Source organism: Berghia stephanieae, chromosome 4 (assembly GCF_034508935.2).
Source record: "Berghia stephanieae isolate SIO BIC M18660-M18661 chromosome 4, UCSD_Bste_1.3, whole genome shotgun sequence".
NCBI classification, from domain to species: domain Eukaryota; kingdom Metazoa; phylum Mollusca; class Gastropoda; order Nudibranchia; family Aeolidiidae; genus Berghia; species Berghia stephanieae.
The window spans coordinates 79,492,596-79,517,595 of record NC_088363.1 but is presented as its reverse complement, the minus strand read 5'-3'; the positions used below and the strand labels follow the sequence as shown (position 1 = coordinate 79,517,595).

The window sequence follows — 25,000 nt, the reverse complement described above, 5'->3', positions numbered from 1 at the left end:
AAGGCATGATACATTTTCTATAACATTGCAGCGATTGAGCTGTAGCTCTCAAAAGTATATCCAGGTCTTCATACAACCCTAAGCTATGGTGATCCATATTTGAAATTTATACAGAGGCATTAAATTGTCCCAAATATTGAGTAACCACTGTCATGTAATGTAAAATCAGGAGGTCTGAGGTTTGATTCCCAGTCGAGGAAGACTGATTTTTTTGTAATGCTTTTTTCCCCCCTTGTATCTTGTATTTTGTTTTTCTTGCTATGTCTGACACTGTCACACACACACACACACACACACACACACACACACACACACACACACACACACAAACTTTTTCTGGTCTTTGAAATTGAAACGTTTGTTGGCAAATTATCATTTTTAGCATATCATTTATCGAGATATAATTGTGAAAAAAAGGATTGATATATTCTATTCTGAGGGAAATAGGATCTAACTTTTTGATATATTATTAATCAAGTCATTTCTGACGACATTTTAACAATAAATTATATTATAGAGGCCGTTCTTGCCATTTGATAGAAATTAAATTACAACAGCAACAACAACAATAAAAGAACACACACAACAAACAAAATGAACAAAATGTGAGCATTTATATTGCACAATATCCACTAAACGTCGTTAAAGCGCTTTATATACAAGGGGTTCCTATCCATTTGCTTCTTCAAGATCGTTTGCTGCTTAGAACTAGGCATTCATTTTCACGCCTATACAAATAACAACTAAATGTACTGATAAAGAATTGGAATCAAACTTTAAGGTTTATTTAAGGTCTATTTGAGAAGGAAAAAAAAAACAATAAAGAGGAAATAAATTATGTACAGAGTTCCCACATCCGCATTGTAATTTAGTTAGTTGGCCAGAAAACAGATGGTAAGAACGGCCTGTCACATTCCTTTGAGTAAATAAAAACTCCATGTTAAATCGTCCGTTTACGGAAGGTCGCATACCTGAAGCGACCTGGGCGATGAATACAAATGATGTAGGTATTGGTGACACTTTATTCATATTCAGATGACGCCCACTTAACTACGATAATTTATTATTTTGTCAGTCTTTTTTATTAACAAGTCGTTGTTGACAAAACGAGTCGTATTTCTGTTTACGTTGCTGACTCTGGTATTGAAGCGAAATGAACAATGGTGGCCACGATGAGCCGATGTGTCTGCCGCGTGTCTCTTTTGTGTAAGTGATACAGTCTTGGACTTACGGCACGACCTAAATTGATTCCAAAGGTTCGACTCGGAGGTACCTCGACGATATTCCCAAAGGAAAGGCATTTTGCACGTTTAAAAAAGTGATTGGTCTGTTTGATCTGGCGGAAAGTACTTTACTATAAATTATGTCCTATCCAAAAGAAAGAGAGCTATTTTGTCACTGTCCTTTTGACGTTACAGAATCAGAGATTCGGCTCCGTTGTGTCTCTGAAGGACTACGATGAGACGATATATAGACCATCCGTACAATGTGTCGTCTTGTCACCAGTCAAACGACATTGTCAGTGATAAGAGACGGAATGGGCTGCAGTGGTCGCAAAACTTGACCCCAGTGCTATATCATTTGTGTAATGCATTCCCTCTTTAGTCAACAGAATCTCTATGACGGACCAATATACTGTTTCACATAGTATAATCCTTTCTCGACCCAAGTCCAAGTGTGAGTCTGAGATTGCTATGAGAGACATACACTCTGAAGCAGACAGTTGCGTGATAGAAACTCGTTCTCTGTCGAGATAGCTGAGTGGACACGGCTCATCATTTCTCCTTGGCGACCGATACTCGAATTTTGTTTTCGACATATTTCTTTAGGGTCGGGGGATTGACCTTCAGTTCACGCTCTTTGATCGTCGTAGCCTTTATTGACTCATAGTGTGACGCTCGCTTAAAAAATTACGTCAAAATACACGGCAACCATTACCAAATGAGAGTGAGCATTGAGTTGTATTCAAAAGTGCGACCAATGGAATCAATTGTTTCTTTGGGTATTACTAATGACAACGCACTTTATACTTTCTTTTGGTGAACATTGCCTTGGTATTTTGTGTCAGGATGTATTTTTGATTTCGATGTGGCAGGTGCCAGGCTTGAAGTTAATTAATGGTACACTCGGACACCGTGTAAAACTGAAAATGCGGGGGGAAATTGAAACCCAGCAAAACAGCATCTTAATTATGCTCATATTATAATAGAAGTCAAAAATAAATAAAATATTAAACAACAACACTTCATGTGACAAGACATGAATGGTGCTGAGAATACACACACACACACACACACACACACACATATATATATATATATATATATATATATATATATATATATATATATATATATAGAAACCAAGAGAGCAGGTGATCGGCCAGCCGTTGCAAAGGTTACCGAACGTCAGATTTCCCGTAAGATGGAAGTAACCTTAGAAATAATGTCATCGGTAATGGTTGGGTGATTTTAGATACAAGATATTTCTATTTTATAATGCGTATAGTATCGATTCTGTGATGGTGAGGTTGTGTGACACTTTAATTGGTGTGGATGAAGGGCATTGTGTTGTGTGTTGATTTCCAAATATCAAACACTGCACCGAGTAGCAGGCATCATCGTTGGAAATGATTACGCTATATTGTACTTACATATATACGTATATATATTCAATCACGAGCAAGCGGAAAACTTCAAAGTTCGATAGGTCGTGCATTTGAAAGAAAGAACTACACCTAGTACTGGCAAATTAATACATTATTACATGAAGTCATAAACAAAGTGAATGCCAATGGATCCCCATGTCGTATATTTAAATCCAGGTTCATTTTTACTTATTTATTATGTTGTCATTTGTGTTCTTATTTCTTGAAAATCTATTTCTGATAAGTTTTTTAAAATGTAATATTGATTTTGTAGTAAGAAAGGTACCCAGTACAACAAGAATTAGAAAATATATTGCAAAAGTAAAAATTTCTTATGTAAACAACCACAAAACAAAGTGATAATAAACACAAACTGAAACAAAAAAAAAAAAAAAAAAAAAAAAAAGAACACAACACTAAACAATAATGTCATTCTGCACCATTGTTACTGTTTAATATGACTGAGGTTTTTAACGCCGTTCACTAATTTTTTTAAAAAATTAAATTTGAAATAATAAAATTTCAAGACCTAGACTCTATGTGAAGATATGTTGAGCAACGTAGTAAACGAAACGCGATGGTGAACAAGGGAAAGAATTGACTGACACTAATTGCGAATATTTCAATACGGAAAGCTATTGGCTGAAGGTATTGAGCATACATGAATACAATAGCTTCAAAAAAAGAAGTATTTTATTCTTCTATATTTAACCATTTAACCTGCGTACTCTGAAAAGACAGATATTTAAAAATTTGGCCAGAAAACTAGTCCCTCTAATATCGATCGATTTGAATGACCCTCACCTTGGCAAGATGAAAGTTATTTAAACTGATCGATATTTGAAGGGCGAGTTTTCTGACCAACTTTTTAAATACCTGTCTTTTCAGAGTACGGCAGTTAACTGCTATATTCATGATTTTGTTCATCAAGACTCTGAAACTTAATAACACGATAATAATATGCAATAAATATTAAACCCTCATGCAATAAACTGATCATGTAGATAGATAACAATAGTGTGTGACGTAGTGTCAATGTTAAATTGAAGAGTGGTTTTCCAAAACTACCTAACTCCATGTTTTCCAATTTTGAGATAATGAGGATTATTTCCCCTTAAAATTTCTTATTCGGTCTGTATTTTTTTCATATTTAAACTTCAAATTCACACAAATCTAGGGGAATCCTTGTGCCATTTGATGATTAAAATAAAGTTTACTTTTCAATTTATCTCATTGATCTCGAAAAGCAGAAAAATCGACTTCATGAGTTTAGGAAAACCAGACTTCATCTGTATTTGATTTAGCAGCACGATGCGTTATCTCATAAAATATGAGAAGGTGTAATAAATATCTCTTTGTCGAGATGCAGTTACTGCTACTATATTTCCTGCACAGCATTTTGCTCATCAACCGAGTGGCCCAATGCTAAAAAATTAGTAATTTTATTTGTTTTATGAATCTTTTTTTTTTTTTTTTTTTTTTTTTTTTTTTTTTTTTTTTTTTTCATTTGACGCCATAATATATTCCGAGCTGTCACTTGTCGGGTTTGAGAATGCATGATTTGAAATAAAAATAAAAATTATGCTCGATTGAGATTGGTGCGCATTTAGTTTTTTGTCCAATGAGATGGAATTGAAAGGGGGTCAAACACACAAAACTTATAAAGATCTGATATCAAATTTTCAGAATTTTATTTTTTATAATTTTATCTCCAGATTTCTGACACACGTTGACCTCTCTTGTTGTCCCCCCCCCCCCTCCCACCCCCTTTAAATCCGTGATTTTAGTTCACTATAAAATGTATTCGATTAGGATAAGATGTGGTTACGTATTAAACCTCTGATTTTCGATTCTCACCTTGGTTTATTTGACTAAGATAAAAGTGATTGAGATGTGGCTAGGTAAGACTGAGTGATTGGTTTGACATTAGCAGGTGACACCACCGCCTTGTGGAGAAACCACTTACCTTCCTTCTGATAATAATTCTTAACCAGTTAACTGCCGTCTTCTGGCCAGAAAACTCTTCTTTCAAATACTGATCGATTTCAATGACCGCCATTTTGTCAAAACCTCTCAAACCTGGGACTTTCGTGAACTCTTCAAGGATGCCCCAGGATTTAGAGTTTTTGACAAGATGAAGATCGTTCTAATTAATCGATATAATTTGAAGGACAAGTTTTCTGGGGAAAAAATAATAAAGAATGTATTGCTTTTTTTTTGTTCAAAGTAGGCCTACGGAGTGTAAGAGTTGACACCTTGTTGTGTCCGCGTTTTAAAACTGGGCTTATTGATTTGTTTTGATCCACATGGTGGACGATTTGTGACCGGATGTTTCAAAACGATGTTTGTGCGGCTATGTGGTCTCGTGGTATGACACTCGCTTTCGGACGGAAGGTCCTGGGTTCGAGCCTCGCTCGGCGCTTAGTTGAGTCCCTGGAAAAGGCTCTTTACTCACATTCTCTCACAGTACTCAGGTGTAAAATGAGTACCTGGCCGTTAACAGCTTTGTCTCTGTCCGAAAAATTGTAACATCGCCTAACAGGCGTCATGTCTCGTTCTACATGTTACGTGTTGCTGTTGGTCAGGGACCCCTTGTAAAGCGCTTTGAGCAGGTTTAGTGGATATTGCGCTATATAAAAGCTCAAGTTTAAGTTTTGTTATGTCGGGATATGTACCAAATGCTGAAACGTGTCTTGTTGAACATTAGAATTATCAGAAACGTGACCCAATGTTTCAAACCAAGTAGTATGTCAGCATGAACCAAAATAAAAAAGGGAGATTTGAGGGAGAAAAATTTAGAAATAGGAAGTTTTAGTTGTTTTTTCTGTCATTTTAAGAAACTATATTTTTCTCCACAAAAAAAAAAAAAACAAAACAAACAAACAAAAACGCACAAAAACAAAAACAAAAACAAAACAGCATATAAACATAAATCATAAATCAAAATTCGTATCCATTTAGTTTTTACTTTCCACATGATTCCGATTTCATACCGTTTATAGGCAGTAGGTCACTATTTATGAAATTTTAGTTTTTCACTCCTGAAGAACCTATATAAACAAATATATTTAACCCAAGTTTGATATCCTTGGCGATGAATTCAGTTTTTCTTCAACCAAGTCTTCCAACATAACACCAGTTGAATACCATAAGTGAATGATTCTGACCTGTAGAGGTAGTTACAACATAAAAAAAGAAAGAAGGGACTGACCTGTAAAGGTTAATGCAAGGACTAAAACTAACAAAATCTGCACATTACTATATCACCAAACTCAGGTGTGAATGAGTACCTGGCTACAGGCAGTGCCGGATGATGTAAGAGTGTTAGTACAAAAAACGACGCTTAATGGACGCCTGATACTACTTTATGAAATGATAATATTATGGTTTTATATTGCCTGTTTTACTGTTTTGGAAATAACTGAACCATGGCTAATTCATGGAAATGCTATATGTTCATATTTATCTATTTGATTTATGTCTGTATATTTCTAGCGGCAACAATCTATTTCTGAAGCAATGCAGATGGGAAAATATTGCTTTGCTGCTTCTGTTTGAAATGAAGTGCTACAAGAATTTTTTTTTAGAAAACGTAGGACAGAGATAATAGCAAAAATATATATTGCCAAGACTTAGTATCAATTTAAATGTAGAACAAGTACTCGTAATTCAAATCGTTAATAATGGTTTACTGGCAATATGAAAAAAGTCAATAACAGTATTAGCGTCACAATAATCAGTCAAGGGAACGCATTATATTACGCATTAATTAGACTTGATATTCAGTGACGCTAAACTCATTGATACAACAGATATTATTACAAGTCTTGACAGCTGGAAATTAAATATCTACTAACGTTTACAGACAAACAACATTATTTACATTTTGGCTAGAAAACTTACAAGATACATCAGCTATGTGGCCTCCGAACCGGAGGGTCCTGGGTTCGAGTTCCGCTCTGATCGGCGCATAATCCTTGGAAAAGGCTCTTTACTCACACTCTTTCTGTCAGAAAAAAAATTGCATTACACTTGACAGGCGCTATCTTTTGTCCTACATATTAAGTGTCGCTGTTGACTAGGGACCCCTTGTTGAGCACGTTTTGTTGATATTGCAATTTATAATCTATATAAATGCTTCATTTAAAAAAAAAAAAAAAAAAAAAAAAAAAAAATTTGGGGGGGGGGGGGGGGGGGGGGGCATGTTGGAAAACAGATATAAGGGGATAGAAGACACAGTATGTACCCCCCTGCCCACTATGGGAGGTCAGGAACCCCACCCAGATACTTAGGAGAGACACGGATTTAAAACTTTGGCCAGTCTCGTCCTTCAAATATCCGTCGATTTAAATGACCCTCATCTGGGCAAAAACTCTCAAACCTGGGACCTCGCGAGATCTACCTTAAGTCCCAGGTTTGAGAGGGGTTTTTTTGTCTAGATGAGGGTCATTTAAATCGATCTATATTTAAATTTGAAGGACGAATTTTCTGGCCAAATTTATGAAAACGTGTCTTTCCAGAGTACGGCAGTCAACTGGTTAAAAATTAATTTTGTGGTCATTTTAACCAATCAATCAATCAATCAGTCTGTGAAGCAAACCAATTCTGGAAAAATTGAAGATTACGGCGTTATGTATGTGTATGCGGCAGCATAGATCAACGGCCGATATGGTATGTAATGAATTATCAATTTGTATAGGTTGTTCTTACCTCGGTTAACCAACCGCAAAAATCGCATTCTTCAGGTCTTTGAATTGAGATCGTTTATTCATTCATTTACTCACATTATGAACGCGTATTATTTATTGTTTACTTGCTTAAAAACACGTTACTTTTTTCACATGACGAACCGGATTACTGCATGAATGTTTACAGAATGGGAATATATGATATTATTCTTAATTAACAAAATATTTGTTGTACTCAGAAAGAACACTTTTTGAAAAATATGTCCAGAAAACTCGTCCTTCAAATATAGATCGCTTTAAATGACTCATCCTGGCAAATACTCCCCAACCTGGGACCTCGCGAGCTTATTATTATTATTATTATTATTATTATTATTATTATTATTATTATTATTATTATTATTATTATTATTATTATTATTATTGTCATTATTATTATTATTATTATTATTATTATTATTATTATTATTATTATTATTATTATTATTATTATTATTATTATTGTCATTATTATTATTATTATTATTATTATTATTATTATTGTCATTATTATTATTGTCATTATTATTATTATTATTATTATTATTATTATTATTATTATTATTATTATTATTATTATTATTATTTTATTATTATTATTATTATTATTATTATTATTATTATTATTATTATTATTATTATTATTATTATTATTGTCATTATTATTATTGTCATTATTATTATTGTCATTATTATTATTATTATTATTATTATTATTATTATTATTATTATTATTATTATTATTATTGTCATTATTATTATTGTCATTATTATTATTATTATTATTATTATTATTATTATTATTATTATTATTATATTATTATTTTTGTTGTTGTTGTTGTTGTTGTTGTTGTTGTTGTCCTTTGTCAAAGTTGAAAGCTTATCTTTATTTCTTCCATAAAGCCAGTCTTCCATTTTATTGTGATGGATGGGTTCTTAAAGACGAACAAACAAAACAAAAAGATATATTTGCTTTCATTTCCCAGATTAAAAGGATATACTTTTTGTTTTCTTTTTTTAAAAAACGACTTTTTTGTGTAAAAATATACATATACCGGAAATATATAAATGTTTCGAAAAAGCGAATAATTCATTTAAGCGAGTCCAAATAAATCGGCACATGATTTTTACCGTAACTCCGTTATGATTCGATATATTTTATTGTTATTCAATGTGAATAGAACTATTGTAGCTAGATATGTCGCTCTTATATTGTTTACTAAACTAATCTTCAAGTAAATTGTATTTTCTCGTGGACTTTAAGAACAGTTTGGTGCAGAAAGGAAAATATTATAAGTAGATTCTAGACTGTAGAAAACAAGGAACTCAACAGGCCATGTATTTCAAGGGTGGGTCCATACTTATTTTACAAAAGGCTGACTTTATATGTCATGCATTCGTTCAGTTAAATACTTTTTTTTTTGAGGTTTTGATGAAGGGCGTTTGCGATATCTCGAAAAGAAAGCATAAAACATTCTTCTCTCTCCCTCTCCCTCTCTTCTCTCTCTCTCTCTCTCTCTCTCTCTCTCTCTCTCTCTCTCTCTCTCTCTCTCTCAGTCTTCTCCTAATGTTTTGATATGATCATTACTTACAGGTCAACTTAAGAATATATATAAATATATATATATATATATATATATATATATATATATATATATATATATATATCACCGGTTTTGCCCGCCAACAAATCTTAAACCTTAAACGTTTATAGTTTGGGTGATATAATTTATCTAAAACGAAGCACCCAAATGGGGTCTTAAAATAAATAACGTTAACTTTATTTTATAATGAAAACTGATCAGTGTGAATTGGCGATAAAATATGCGAAAATAAGTTTGATCACTGGATTAGTTAGACGACAATCAGTATCAACATATTTTCACGGACTGTGATTCGTTATTTATTTTTTAAGATTGGGGGGGGGGGGGTGTATTTTTTCTCTTAATTGATTATCCTTCTTAACATTGGTTTGAATGAGTACCAACTTGGGCAGCGATATGTGTAGTAGCGTGTATAATGGAGTTATGCGTTCTTGGTGACGTCCGCGGCAGAATTGATTACGGTACGTTCACTGTTTACATTCCTCCGTTTGTCACATGAACAGTTCTTTACCTTGGTTTACCCTGTGTGTTGATGATTTATCCACTTGTCTTTTTTCATAAAAGATGATATAATATTTTGTTGATAAAACTTAATTATTAATCTTGTGCTACACGGGTAGCGAACGATCGTTTTAAAAAAAAATCTTGATTGTGTTGTTATTTTAGACCGAGCACTGCAACAATTGCTGTACATAATCGTTATGTTATCGACGTCGAGCTGTGCTCAAGTAATTACCCAGGAATGTGGGTGAATGTTTTTGTATTTATTGTCTCTGTGTCTCTATGTTTGTGTCTTCTTTTCTCTATGTAGACTAACACACTGAAGATAACACTTATTTTTAGAGATGTAGATAAAACAATTCGATTTGTCTATGGTAATCTGCGTACGATGCACTCTTCGATTATTTTGTTAGGACTTGTTGATGGCATTGCATGTGATATTAAGGTTAAAGTTATATTTTGGTGACAGTAGAGTAGAGCGAAGAAAATCACGTTTTTTTTCTTGTTTTTTTAATATTGCAGAATTCTTTTATTGCTCAATACTGCAACACTTTGTAGATTTTACGCTCTCAGTCTTAGGACCACTCTTGAGATGGTAAAATCTTGATGACTTTTAGAATGGCAAAAAATGTTTATTCTCTATTGTCTTCTGGCACTTTTCTACTCACTTCATATCTTGTTGTTACCAACATAAGTGCCTGCTCCACTCACTTTTCTGAATTAAAAATACACCCCATACACCGGAGCATACTCAATGTCTCAATCGTTTCTATGTTATATGTTTGTGATGAGAATATTGGCTATTAAGCTTAACTGCTGGTCAAAATTACTTCGCGATGGTGGTGAACGAATCGGCGATCTCAAGAAGTGGGTGAGAGGGGGATCTAGAAATGACTTTGGGTTTGAAACGAATATTTTTGTGTTCGTGGATAGCCCACACGGTAGAGCCACGCTCTCACCTGCCAGGCGGAGTTGTCGTACCAATAAGGTCGCAGGTTCAAACCCCACCACCGCCGCGAAAAAAAAATTTTTATTCTCTATTGTCTTCTGGCACTTTTCTACTCACTTCATATCTTGTTGTGACTTTTAGAATGTTGTCTTTGAATTAGCCATAAGGACATTGTTTAATCCCTCTACATTCGTATTTAATTGTCTATATTAACTTCACCACCGTTATTGATGCTATGCTTTAGATAAAATATCCACAGTTTCTTACTGCCGAATATAACGTACCAACACACAAAACTGTTTGTAACATTGAACGTTAATAGTCTGATTTTATATAATTTAGTAAGAAATAATCACCGAAATGGCTTTCTAAAAACAATGACAAAGAGCTGAGTGACGTCAATTTCGTTCATTCTGCCGTACTCTAACAAAACACGTATTTAAATTGTTGGCCAGAAACCTCATTCAAATTTCGATCGATTGAAGTGACCTTCACCTTGTCAAAAAAAACAAACTCTCAATCCTGGGACTTCATGGCAGTGGTCTAGAAACGGCGATGATACTATGTCGTAATACAACACACATCATGTCGTGCTGTGGTCACCTCAATGGAATACGTAGACATACATTGCAGTATGTTATAGTAAAAAAACATCGGAATGGCCGAGAGGATTAGGTCGTAAGCAAAGCCTTATTAAGGACACTAGGCGTAGTGTCTTTGTCCCTCCACATATTCTAAATGAATGCCAGAAATAACTCAAGACGATTGATCTGTGCATTGGAGGAATATCTTCTATCTTTGCGGAATACACTAGCTGTCCACTGATATAATAATAATAATAATTATAATAATAATAATAATAATAATAATAATAATAATAAAAAAATAAATATAATAATAATAATAATAATAATATAATAATAATAATAATAATAATAATAATAAATAATAATAATAATAATAATAATAATAATAATAATAATAATAATAATATAATAATATATAATATAATAATAATAATAATAATAATAATATAATAATAATAATAATAATAATAATAATATATCTTTATTGTCCCCCAAAAAGTGGCAATTTGTCATTTGATCTACAATTGCTGAATGTGTGTTTTCATAATATCTGAACAATGTTGATGTTTTTTTAATAACAAACGCCAGGTCAGAATAAAACGTGATTAATGAATCAGTAACTTGGGTTTAGACCAATCCGCGAATTGAAGAGAAATTGGTAATGTTTATTTCATTTCAGAGGTAGTATTTATCCCTTTCTCATTTGATTTCTGCGTTTCAAGGTTACATGGACATATTGTTCTATCAGCAATATAATAATATGATGAAACATTGTTGAAATATTATTATTATATGTATAACATTTCGAAAGAACATTGTAAGAGTCATTTGAACTCTAGCGCATCCACAATATATATATCATATTACTTATTATCATCTGAGTATGGCAAGACCGTGTTGTGCATTCTGCCCTCCCCTCCCCCCCCCCCCCCCCCCCCCCCACCCCCCACACTTGTCTGGATCGCTAACGCTTGACTTAAAACTAATATCGAGACGAAGTAGCCTCTCAACAAATTACATCCCACGATATCTTTTCTTCGATAAATTGAAATACAGATTTACAAGCTTTTAGTGACATCAGTTTTAAAATATCAAACAATAGTCATCATTTCAAAAATAATGAGAATGGGGCTGTGATGATGACAGAAGCTCATTCCGGTAATCTGGGAATATTCTACTCTCACGCAAACGATCTTGGGTTCGTAGTATTGTTTAGGGACGTTTTCGGCCCCTCCGCTTCAGCCCCCCCCCCCCCCCCCCACACACACACACACACTTCTTCCATCGAAGATTGGCAATAAAGTGGATCTCTGGTAAAATGATAGTATTCGATTAGATGTGAAAACACTTTGTGTTAGACCATTTGAGTAGTCTATCCAAAGGATAGCAACCACATGATTTTAACATTCATTTTTTTTTAATGGAATAATTTTTCGCCCTTATCACTCAAAAAAAAAGGACTGCCTCATTAAAAAAATATATAATAAATAAAACTGCATATACTCCCTCATATGGAAAGACCTATGATAAACCTAATAGACCCAAGTACATTGCAGTTTTACATTCTCCGCGAGATACCGCGCGTTGACAGAAAACAGACAAACGGGTCTATCGGATTCCTGGCGGAGTTCTTATTGTCCTTATCATTGGAAAACAATGGACATTCCATACCAGGAACCACACAATGTCCGTGGTAGGTGTACGATTGGATTTGGAAAGGCAAGGGAACAACCCATGAACAAGTAGGGGTAATTGACTCGACGTTCGGCGAAAGGTCAAAGTTAAGTGTAGTTGTAATAATAGACTTTACTACACAGTTCACATGAATACAACATTATTATGGCTGCATTTTGTAACCGGTGACCGTTGCAATAGGTATTCTGGTTCCCTCCATCATGTTATTTTACGCCCCCCCCCCCTCTCTCTCTCTCTCTCTCTCTCTCTCTCTCTCTCTCTCTCTCTCTTAAAAAAAAATAGAAAGATAAATGAATAAATGATTAGCTTGAGAATGGGAAAAGGAGAATCCGCCTTTAATATTTTTATTTTTTTTTAAGACCTGAGGTAGCCAAGATCGGTACTATGCTCGTCTAGTTGTAAGTAATAGGCATTCCATTGAGCGTGCTCATTGCATGAGGGATGGGTGACATTGATAGCACAACTCTAATACCGACGTTGTATATCATTTGGTAAGACTGTCCACACTTCCTACTTAACACCACTCAGATTTGAATATACAGTATTTGGATGGGTGCCTTGCTGTAGTCAATGATGGATATCTCGGATATTGCCTGCGCAAGATGTGCAGTTTTCGAACTGTGCAATTTTTGTTCGACTTGTTGGGCTAATGCTATGACTTGCACCTTTGGACCCGTATGTCTCTGGTTCGAATTCCGCTTTGAGAGGCGGGAAATTAAGTACTTGCTAGGTCTCAATTTCCCGTTATGTAGCGTAAATCCGCTAACCCCGTATTCTCCGCTATGGCTCCGCTATAAGAGTTGCTATTGGGGTGGGGTGTGTGTGTGTGTGGGGGGGGGGGGTCCTAGTAACTCTCCCCCTCCCTCCCTCCCCGCCCCCCATACCCCTTTCCCCCCACCCCTTCCCCCACTTACCCTCCTTTGTCCACCTCTGATATGTTGTAATAAGTTGGTGTCTTTTTATTTTGCTTTTCTTTTTTTTTTTTTTCAAGCGTTATGTACTTGGAACAAGCTCTTTATTTGCATTCTCTCACCGTACTCATGAGTAAAATGACTACTTGGCCGATAACAGTCTTGTCTCTGTCAAGAATTAAAATGTAACAGCGCCTTTCAGTCACGATGCCTCACAGCCATGTCTCTACACGTTATGCGTTGATGTTGCCTTGAGATAACTTGTAAGCAATCTTTTTGGATATTCTTCCTATAAAAATAAATGTGAATTGAATTGGAGACGACCAAAACATGGTTACATTAACCCCCCCCCCTCTCTCTCTCTCTCTCTCTTTCTTTCTTTCTTTCTTTCTTTCTTTCTTTCTTTCTTTTTCTTTCTTTCTTTCTATCTTTCTTTCTCTCTTTGTTGTACTTTCGTAACAAATATACCAAATGTGTAATTGGACGTACAGGGAAATGCTAGTTACGGCCAAACTCTAGTATACCCTTCCTCCTCTCTCTCTCTCTCTCTCTCTCTCTCTCTCTCTCTCTCTCTCTCTCTCTCTCTCTCTCTCTCTCTCTCTCTCTCTCTCTCTCTCTCTTTGTTGTACTTTCGTAGCAAATGTACCAAATATGTAATTGGACGTACGGGGAAATGCGAGTAAGGGCCAAACTCTAGTCACGCCATACCCTCAACGTCCCATGTTTGTATAGGGATTTACATAATTTATCATTTCACGCTATCCACTTGTCTTATCCCATTAGAAATAGTACAGTGTATATTATGACTAGATATAAGTCTATGATACTGGTGCCCAACTTAGAAAAAAAAAAAACAACCCACAATTGCGCCATCATGCGGAAATGAATTTTAGCAATTGCTTGTGATACAGGTCAAGTTTAGCTTTTTTGATAATACATCAAAGGTTCAAATGCCGTTCTTGAATTGGAAATCGAACCGTAGCGATTTTTATTATTCCTCTTAAAATCCGTGCATGCATACTTACACTTGCTTTTTATTACTGTCTTTTCGGAATTTATGAGTAGATGTCTGTCCTACCTCATTTAGCTGATTTTGTTTTCACTTTATTTTTAATATATCCCCCTCAACGAACAACAACAACTACTACTACTGCTACTACTACTACTACTACTACTACTACTACTACTACTACTACTACTACTACTACTACTACTACTACTACTACTACTACTACTACTACTATTACTACTGCTACTACTACTACTACTACTACTACTACTACTACTACTACTACTACTACTACTACTACTACTACTACTATTACTACTACTACTACTACTACTACTACTACTACTACTACTACTACTACTACTACTACTACTACTACTACTACTAAACTTGTAGTTTGCTTTTAGATTTTGCTGTCATTTCATGACCACTATCATTATAAGTGACCTTTCGTCATCACTTTAATGTATATAATTTCCGCATTCTTTTCGTTGGTTTTAATTGTTTTAATTTGACTGTTATTTTATTGTATTTTGAGACGCATCGAAGTGTGGCTAATGAGTAACATCACGATTTCTCTGGCTTGTCTCATTTTCACGATTTGAATGCCGCAGTTTATGAGTTAAAATTTATTACAGGACACATCCATGTATTTCGTCATAACAGTCATTCAGTTTTTGGTCATTAAAAAACGGTTGAAATAATAAATCTCTCTCTCTCTCTCTCTCTCTCTCTCTCTCTCTCTCTCTTTCTCTCTCTCTCTCTCTCTCTCTTTCTCTCTCTCTCTCTCTCTGTGCTCTCTAGTCTATGCATGTGCTTTGAGTGCGTGTTTGTGTGTGTGTGTGTGTTTGTTTGTTTGTTTGTGTGTTTGTGTCTATTGAGTATTTATACTTTTTAAAAAAAGTAATTCTTGTGTCAATTGTACCACAAAGTGCTTTCCTTATTCCTTCTAAAACAAACAAACTAACTTGAGCATTTATATAGTTCAATATCCACTAAATGTGCTCAAAGCCCTTTATATTGGATCCGTAACCAACAGCAACACTTAACATCTAGGTCGAGACATGACTTATGTCAGGCGATATTACATTTTTTTTCTCCGATAGATACAAAGCTGTTAACGGCCATGTATTCCTTTTACACATGAGTAGGATTGGGGAATGTGAGTAAAGAACCTTTTCCCAGGACCCAACTATGCGCCGATAAGAACCCTGGTCTTTCCAGATCGAAGGCGCGAGTCATACCACAAGACCACATAGCCGTACAACAATAATTCGTCCACAGAAACGTTTCCTAATAAAAAAAGATGTTAGTAAAATAGTAGTTGCTTTAAAGGAATTAGGATGGAGGATATTTGACAACTGTGTCAAATTCTAGTTAAAATGGGTTCTTTAACAAAAGCTTGCAAAAACCATAATATTATTATTTTGTCATGCGTTGACGTGGACTGAACCTAGTGCTTGCCTCGTAGAAGTGATATTCATTTTCCTCTTTGTTACACGTCATATCAATCTTCTTAGGCCTCCCTCCCACTTGTCTTCGATTACTTTCCTAGTCCTCGAGTACTCTGTTTTAATTTGGTTTGTTGGAGCCAAAAAAAAAATAAATAAAGGAATAGTGATGAATCTTTGGAGGAGGAGGAGAAGGAGAACGAGGAAGAGGAGGAGAAGGAGGAAGAGGAGGATTAGGAGGAAGGGGAGGGGGTCGAAGGAGAAGTGGGTAGGAAGAGGAGGGTGAGGTGGAGAGGGACTTGGGAGAGGAATGTGAAAGGGAATAAAAGGAGGATGAAAAGGAAGAGCGGATGAAGGATGAAGCGGAAGAGGAGAAGGAGGAGGGGGGTGACGAGAAGGAGGAGGGGGGTGACGAGAAGGAGGAGGGGGGCGACGAGAAGGAGGAGAATTTAGTTTTTACTATAAAGGTCAAATTGTGATCATTTTCGCATAGAATGTCAAAGGTTACTACAGTCTGGTGGACTAGTCACTACAATAAAGTATATCTTTTACCTTAACAGGTATCACTGCTTCTTATCTTATAATACCCCTCCCAAGTACGAATACCAAAACCATTAAAATCAGGAAATGACTCATTGTTTAAACTTTATACAAGTAGCTTTTATTTCGAAGTTCAATTGCTATAAATTACCATAGTATTTAATTTTTGTGGTCTAGCTGTTTCTGTTTTTATAGGTTTCAATAAAAGTTTGTGTGCCTTTCATGAGTCAACCGTTCCTCGTGTGCTAAACAGTACACAAATCTCCTGTTGTGAGACTGTGTGTCAAAATAGTTTCCATCTACTTAAATGAGTCATACAGTATTTATGGCGGGGACAGTTAGCATAGTGGTTTAAATAACTAATCGTTCGCTCAGAATCTGGCAAGTTTAAATCAATGGTTTCTTTCATTCTGTAGGTTTTATTTTGAAGTTCTTAAGTCTTTAAGAGTTTTACAAGAACCAAAATTATTGAATGGATTCTCAAATCTGCTGCCATGCTCCGTTCCCCCCCCCCCCCCCCCCCCCCTTGATTATCCATTTCTTTTATTTGAAAGGGGGGGGGGGTGGTCTCTGGTTTTTATAATGCTGATTTTTCCCTATTAGTTTTGTGATGGTTACAAAGATACAATTACTAATCTTATAATGATTTAATATAGTTTATGATATAATTTCCTGGGGAGGTCTTGAAAATCCTCATTTTTATCATGCCGATTATTCCTTGATAGTTAAGTGGTGTTTAGGAAGATAAAATGAATATTATAATAGTTATTAGATATTGTTTGTGGTATACGATATTGGATTTCAAAGACTTTCATTTCTTATCTTGGGTTAAGGTTGTATTTTCTTAAGTAGGATAAATATAGTTCATTTTCATACAGTGCATAAACCCATTTCATACTTTCGATCATTTTAACTATAGATTCACTATTTGGCATCGCCTCACTCGAGACACATAGAATTATCTGACATGGTGGATCACATAATATTATTATAGATGCTATTCGCTTGGCTAAGAAACTCACAACATTGGATCCGGAAGTATAACGGACCAACACACAAAACTATGTATAACCATGAACGTTTGTAGTCTGGTTTATAAAGTTTTATGAGAATCACTGATAAACATGGATGGCAAAAAACAACAACAAAGACCTGAGTGACGCCAACTTCGTTCTATCTTTAGATATACCTCAAACATGGCCTTGTTACGTTTTGTTTACAAACTGAAATCAGCTGTCCCTTCATCTTTATTTCACCTTCTTCCCGTCTTATCACATTCCTCGTGCCAAGTAAACGTCAGCTCAATCTACAAGTAAACAAAGACTGCCATGATGTCATAGACTGACAAAACGCTTTTCCCCCCTTCATTTTGACCAGTTATTCTTTAATTCAGTTCAAATATCGGAGAATTGATATGATCCTCAATTTGACAAAACAATTCTTAAACATTAGACTTGTTTTTGTTTTTTTTTTTAATGACAAGTTGATTGGGGGTCATTCTGATTTTTCAATGTTTAACCAGTTAACTGCCGTATTCTGGAAAGACACGTATTTATAAATTTGGCCAGAAACGGTGCCCTTCAATTATCGATCGATTTAAATAACCCTCATCCTGGCAAAGACTCTCAAACCTTGGGGACCAAGGAAGACCCTGCGCGCGAGGTTCCATGTTTGAGAACCTTTGGCCAAGATGAGGACTTTTAAACCGATCGACATTTGAAGGACGAGCTTTTTTGGCCAAATCTTTAACACGTATCTTTCCAGAGTACGGCAGTCACTGGTAAAAGAAACACATTTACGGCCAAAAATGAAAAAAAAATTGTCCAGAGTAAGACATTACCATCGTTTGGGCTCCAGTTATCGTATTATTTACCTCATGTGTGTAACATTAGGAAAACGGTCGCGACAGGAGACCTTGAGTTCTTTCAAGATTGTTGGGATAAAATACTTTAGGACATTCCTTGCCCGTCTTCTATAGCAGTTCTTTTCTTCTTTCAAAAATAGCTCCATAAACTGTCGTTTAAGATAGAATGAGAAAGTAGCTAGATTGTTTTCATAGTCTGTTGATGGTTATCTTACGTTTAACCGTATTTTTGTTACCATTTTTGTTGACGCGTGTCTACGTTTCCTTTCAAAAGTGCTTATGAACGTTTTTCCAAAAATACATTTGACTAGATAGCCATCAGAAGTCTGTTATGTATTTGTTCGTTGGATGTTGTCAAAGCCGAATGAATGACCCATTGTTTTGTCTTGTCTGGAGTCTGGGTTTTCGAAACTTATCGGTATTTGGCACTCGCGAAACTCCCAGGTGAATCCTGGATTGCTTCGATACGTCATAGGTTGTCGCCCCTGTTTTCGGAGTCCGTCACTGTCATCACAATCTGCAACTGTTGTTGGAATTAGTTATTATAAGAAACTGAAAATAAAAATCTTATAACATTTTTTTGTGAGTTAACATGGCTCATAATTTCAAAGTCCGGATTAGATGTTCTCGTTTACTCGTAAAATCCCCAAGCACATACATCATCGTTAGACAAGAATTAATCCTGGCCCTCTTCAGTGTGAATGTTACTTTGGTGATTGCTTAGTCTTCCGAATTATTGTTGCATGTCAAAGCCGAATGAATGACCCATCGTTTGGTCGTGTCTGGAAGTCGAGGCTTAACATAACATGGCATATCATAATAAGGGTTGCTTTGATCAAATGCTTTTAAATAACCTGTGGAAAAAAAAAGAAGAAGAAAGGTTCTGGTCAAAAACTCCCCGGTCTGATGTCATAATTATGATTATCATTTACATTATAAGCATTCAAAAATTATGAATCAAAAACTTATTCATCAAATTCATATTTCTAGTTATGTAGTTCCCTGTCTTTGGAGTCATCAGTTATAAATTTCAAAATGTTACATGTATTAACTGCTGTCCTTACAATACAAAAAAATGCCGAATAATTGTAGAAGAATGTGTCTTTAAAATGTTGTATTTGTCTCCACGCTTGAATGAATGACCCATCGTTTTGTCGGGGCTTTCGAAACTTTCGGTTTTTATTATTTTTATTGCCAATTGTTTGTTATTATTATCTTGTTTATCTTATGTATTTGATTGAACTCATGTCGTTTAGCTATCAATCAATCTTGATTCTTTTGTATTATTCAAAGGGAACACATGGCTCGTCGTGCATTACACAAAGTGGTCGACAGAGTTGAAGTGAAATCGATTAGAAATCGTAATGTGCGAAATTTACGCTTACAAACACACTCATAAACACACTCTCACACACAAATAACTCTCTCTCTCTCTCTCTCTCTCTCTCTCTCTCTCTCTCTCTCTCTCTCTCTCTCCCCCCCCCCCTTCTCTCTCTCTATTTCTCACTTACTCAATCACACGCATGCACTCCAGCACGCTCATTCCAAAGCAAACACTCATATCTTTGGAAAAAGTAAAAATTGTTTTTATATAATGCGATTTAGATACACCTACCTTACGTTGATCAATCTGGCTTTTGTATAGGAAAATGTATTATTCGACTTAGCTATTTATTGAGACTTCTAGAAAGTGTGTTTGTGGAGAAAGGGGGGGGGGGAACTAAACCGATGCCAGTTATGATGCGTCGAGCATATCTTCACATTATCGAATCTGGTTACTTCATAATATTATTTTTGGTGGCCGATATGGTGGTATTTAGTTAGCTTGATCTGGTATTAATGTGGCGGAAATAACTCTTCTAAGAGTTAGCTAGCAATTTTACAGCCTTTTTCACGCTAAAAACCCGGGATATATTATTCTAGCTTCGTTTGACTAATGACGCCAGAACTGTCGCGAGATTCATCGTCAAATATAAACTGGACCCATCAACCCAGTCATTGTTCAAAGGATAATGTATCATAAATTTAAATGCTTGTTGTTTTTAGTCGAAACGTTACTAAGACGCCCGTTTTAGTCACATGCTTATTTATATCCAGACAGTCCCAAATCAAATCGTGTTGAGCAGAGGAAGAAAGAAAAGAATAGAAGTAGACCGTGCTAATCGGCTAATCTATTTTGATCGTTTGATATTCAATCCCATCGAGAATCAACAATGATATTGAACATTTTATGCATTCGCCATGCCCGTTGTCCTTCTCAGCGCTTCAATTTACAAGACGCCTGTTGCACGTAGACTCGTTTTTTTTTTTCTCTTTTTTATTTTATTTTTCTTCTAGACGTTCACTGTATGTAGCTGCTTTAAGCGAATACTAAGCTGCTAGAAACTGCGTTAAAAAAACGTATAGTTTTTTTTATCTATTGTAAAAGGAAAAACCAACTAAATACGCAATGTTTCGGGATTAAAAGTCTTCTTCAGCCAATAGAGTATTCATACATGGCCAGTTGGACTGGCGTTATGTCGTGTGCCAAGTTGACAATTGATTTTTGGGATCGTTGCCTCCCATCTGATCGCTGACCACGTTCAGCATCGCTTGATTTTATTACATGATGAGACGCCGTAACGCTGAGCCATTGGTGTATCTACCTATTGTTCGTATCCAGAAGTCTCAGAATCGATAGCATTTCATTTCAACGCGAGAGGAGAAAGAACATTTAAAAAAATACCGTAATAGAACGTTCTCATCTCATTTCTATGGATTTAAGGCATCCGATTATAATATGTCTCTGAATTTACAAAACGAAAAACAAAACTTGAGCTCTTTTTTAGAGCAATATTCTCTGTACATGTTCAATGCGCTTTAAAAGGTGTTTCAAGACAACAGTTACGCTTAACATGTAGGAAGAAACATGGCGCCTGTGAGATATTATTACATATTTTTTTCGACAGAGAACATTATCGGCCAGGTACTAATTTTACACGTGGATGAGATGGGAGAAAAGTATATTATCTTTTCCAAGGACTCAACTTTCTGCCGCCCAAATTGGGACTCGAACCTGGGACCTATCTCTCTATAGATAGGATGCCCTTGGCTAAGAAGCTCACAACATTGCCATCCGGAAGTATAACGGACCAACACACAAAACTCAGTGTAACAATGAACTTTTATAGTCTGGATAATACAGTTAAGTAAGAGTTACTCATAAGCTTGGATGGCAAAAAACAATAACAAAGACCCGCGTGACGTCATCTTCATTCTATCTATACACGAGTGTCACAATATTTTTTTCATTCTTTGAAGCCAGCGAAATAAAAAAAACATGCAGGTATTATGAGCGATGACTCCCTTCAGATGACCGTTACCTGCTGCTTGTTGTCTGGCGACGGGCAGCTGGACGGAATGTCATCTTACCATCCAGCAAAAACACGCATTCCTGTCGTAGGTCTGTACCTTTTTCCCCATGGACAGACGGACATAATGAATTGACTGACAGTGACATCGACACCCACCACGATTCAGTAATAGTTTTAGTTTTGTCAGTAGTGGGACAACCATAACATGTACCACTTGGTAGTCGTGTAGACAGTCTGTGCTACCTTATCTACCTCCAGCCGGCTTTTGCCTTTTTATTTAATTATTCGAGAACCCGCAATCTTTAGGGATAAATAAAGGATATTACCAACCGTCATATATTTTAATTAGTATGCTACTGTATGAAAATAATATTTCGAGCCGATCAAAATTGGTCCTTATGTGCGCGCAAATGAATATGGCAATGGGATAGCCAGGTGGCGATTACCAAATAATCAAAGGATCGATCATTATGCCCTATCAGATTTTCTAAATAATCATTTGAGCCAACAGGTGATAGAATTAAACTTAATTTTAAAAATGAAAAGGTTTCCAAGTTACTAAATATATAAATCTTTAAAAATAGGTTTAAAAGTGTTAGATTTGTCAGTTATTCTGTGCTCGTTAAAAAAATTAACATGAGATGTATGTATTAATTTTAACCCCAACCCTAACAACCACAATTAGGAAAAAAAAGGAATAGATAAGCATTTTCTGTTTAAAATAACGGTCCATGTTCAATATTATAATGTCGTTTGACACAATTGATCTCTTCTTCATCAAAAACCGATGGGTGTAGGTTCAAATTTCAATGGCGACAATGTTGTTGTTCTCTCTCTCTCTCTCTCTCTCTCTCTCTCTCTCTCTCTCTCTCTCTCTCTCTCTCTCTCTCTCTCTCTCTCTCTCTCTTTCTCTCTCTCCCTCTCTCTCTCTCTCTTTCTCTCTCTCCCTCTCTCTCTCTCTTTCTCTCTCTCTCTCCTCCCTCCTCTCTCTTTCTCTCTCTCCCTCTCTCTCTCTCTCTCTCTCTTTTCCCCTCTCTCTCTCTATCTCTCTCTTAAGGGTTTTATTTAAGTCGTGTTTTAAAAAGCAACCTATTACAAATTACAGACTAACTTCATGTCAAAAGTCCGTTACAGACACGAGACCAATAAATCACTGGTTTCATTGGCTTAAAACAAGATTCATTGGCTTGAAACAATCACCATTTGCTTGTTATCCTCTGGATAGGAGAAAAGTGTATACTCTCGGGATGATCTACATCCCGGATGCCATTTCGAGTTATTGAAAAATCGGTTTTGGATGGAAGTTGGGCCGTGGTAATTGATGGTGGATGATGATGATGATGATGATGATGATTATGATGATGATGATGATGATGATGATGATGATGATGATGATAATAATAGTAATAATAATAATTAATAATAATAATAATAATAATAATAATAATAATAATAATAATAATGATGATAATAATAATAATAATATTGATGATGATAATGATGATGATGATGATGATGATGATGATGATGATGATGATGATGATGATGATGATGATGATGATATTTATTATTATTATTATTATTATTATTATTATTATTATTATTATTATCATTATTATTATTATTATTATTATTATTATTATTATTATTATTATTATTATTATTATACGGATCATTTGCACTGTGATGTTGTAGTAATAATTTTAAGCCCTATTTTGACTCTTATTTTAATAAATTGAAAATAATGACAAATGAAACACTTTATGGTGAACCTCCTTTTTTTTTTTGTAGCCCATAAACTTCAAACACGAACTTCCGTTTTACTCTGTGTACTAAATTTTATTTTTAAAAACCTTACTTTCTCTCGGTATGTTGTTTGTCCACATTCCATATTGGAAGAATGCAACAGACAGCTGTTCCTCGTGTTTGTTGTATTAACATTACATAACAAAACGTGTGACTAATGTTTTAATCTCCCTTTGTGACTGGAGGATATAAATAGACACATTTTTCGGACTAGCTGTCCCTTGATTTTTCTTAATATGTACAAAATATAATAGCGTCAAAAGCGAGCAAAATACCAAACGCGGGACGTTTCGGGCTCGAAACAATTCTTCAGCCAATAACAGAAACAGTAAAAACGTTAATACATCACTTATATTATATTCCAAACAGACGCCAGAAAAGTGTTGGCACATCTAGTATTTGCCGACTGTGGTTGCCAACACTTTTCTGGCGTCTGTAGATTTATAATGATGAATCAAAGTTTTCACTGTTTCTCTTTTTGGCCGAAGAAGGCCTTTGAGACCGAAACATTATTTTGGGGGATGCTGTTTTTTTTTTTAATTTTTGTTTGTTTGTTTTTGTTTAGATTTGTTAAAAGTTGTTATATTCATTACCTCATCCAGCAGGAAAAGTCAAAGTGACATGCTAACCCTTTCAATGAAATAGGTACACTTTAACCAGTTAACTGCCGTACTCTGGAAAAACAAGTATTTAAAAATTTGACTAGAAAAGTAGTCCTTCAAATATCGATCGATTTAAATGACCCTCATCAAGGCAAAAAAAAAAAAATCAAATCTGGGACTTCGCGAGGTCAAATTCCTATTATAATGGCGTTCATGTAGCTTTGGCGAAACCTAATTATAATTAGGGATAGATCACGTGTCCTTGAAGCCGACCTAATAATAATAAGGACGGCAGAAAAAAAATTGTCACAATCGAGTTAAGCTCGCAGAAGTTGTTGCTCGTCATAATATAGTATTCACTTCAACTCCCATTTTCTTCGCTTACTTCTCCTCGTCTTTTCCGTTATTGTTACCACCATCATCATCATCATCATCATCATCATCATCATCAACATCATCATCATCATCATGATCCATCCATCTTCCCATCATTATTTTCCTCTCCTTCCTCGTCTGCTCCCGGTTTCTCCCTTCCTCCTCCTTCTCTTTCTCGTCGTCCTCCTCCCTCCGATATGCATCCGTCTTTGGAGTCTCTTTGATTTTAAAATATCTATTCATTTTTATTTCTATTTCAGGCTGTCACAAAGAAAAATTTTGGATACCCTGACGACACAAGAAAGTCTTTAGAGAATGGAGTACTTTTATGCGAGTAAGTACAGAAATAGAACAGAAGAACAATAAATAAATTACCATC

At 35.3% G+C, this 25,000-nt stretch overlaps 1 protein-coding gene across 7 annotated transcripts in view; it reads left to right on the top strand.

Moving 5' to 3' along the window:
* LOC144971339 (uncharacterized) overlaps nucleotides 1-25,000 on the top strand; it is a 140,811-nt gene that overhangs the window by 3,544 nt on the left and 112,267 nt on the right. For all 7 annotated transcript variants that reach the window (XM_078912059.1, XM_078912055.1, XM_078912052.1 and 4 more), the window contains exon 3: nucleotides 24,882-24,955. In XM_078912059.1, the coding sequence (XP_078768185.1) occupies nucleotides 24,882-24,955 (74 nt within the window). The remainder of the gene's footprint in view (nucleotides 1-24,881; nucleotides 24,956-25,000) is intronic.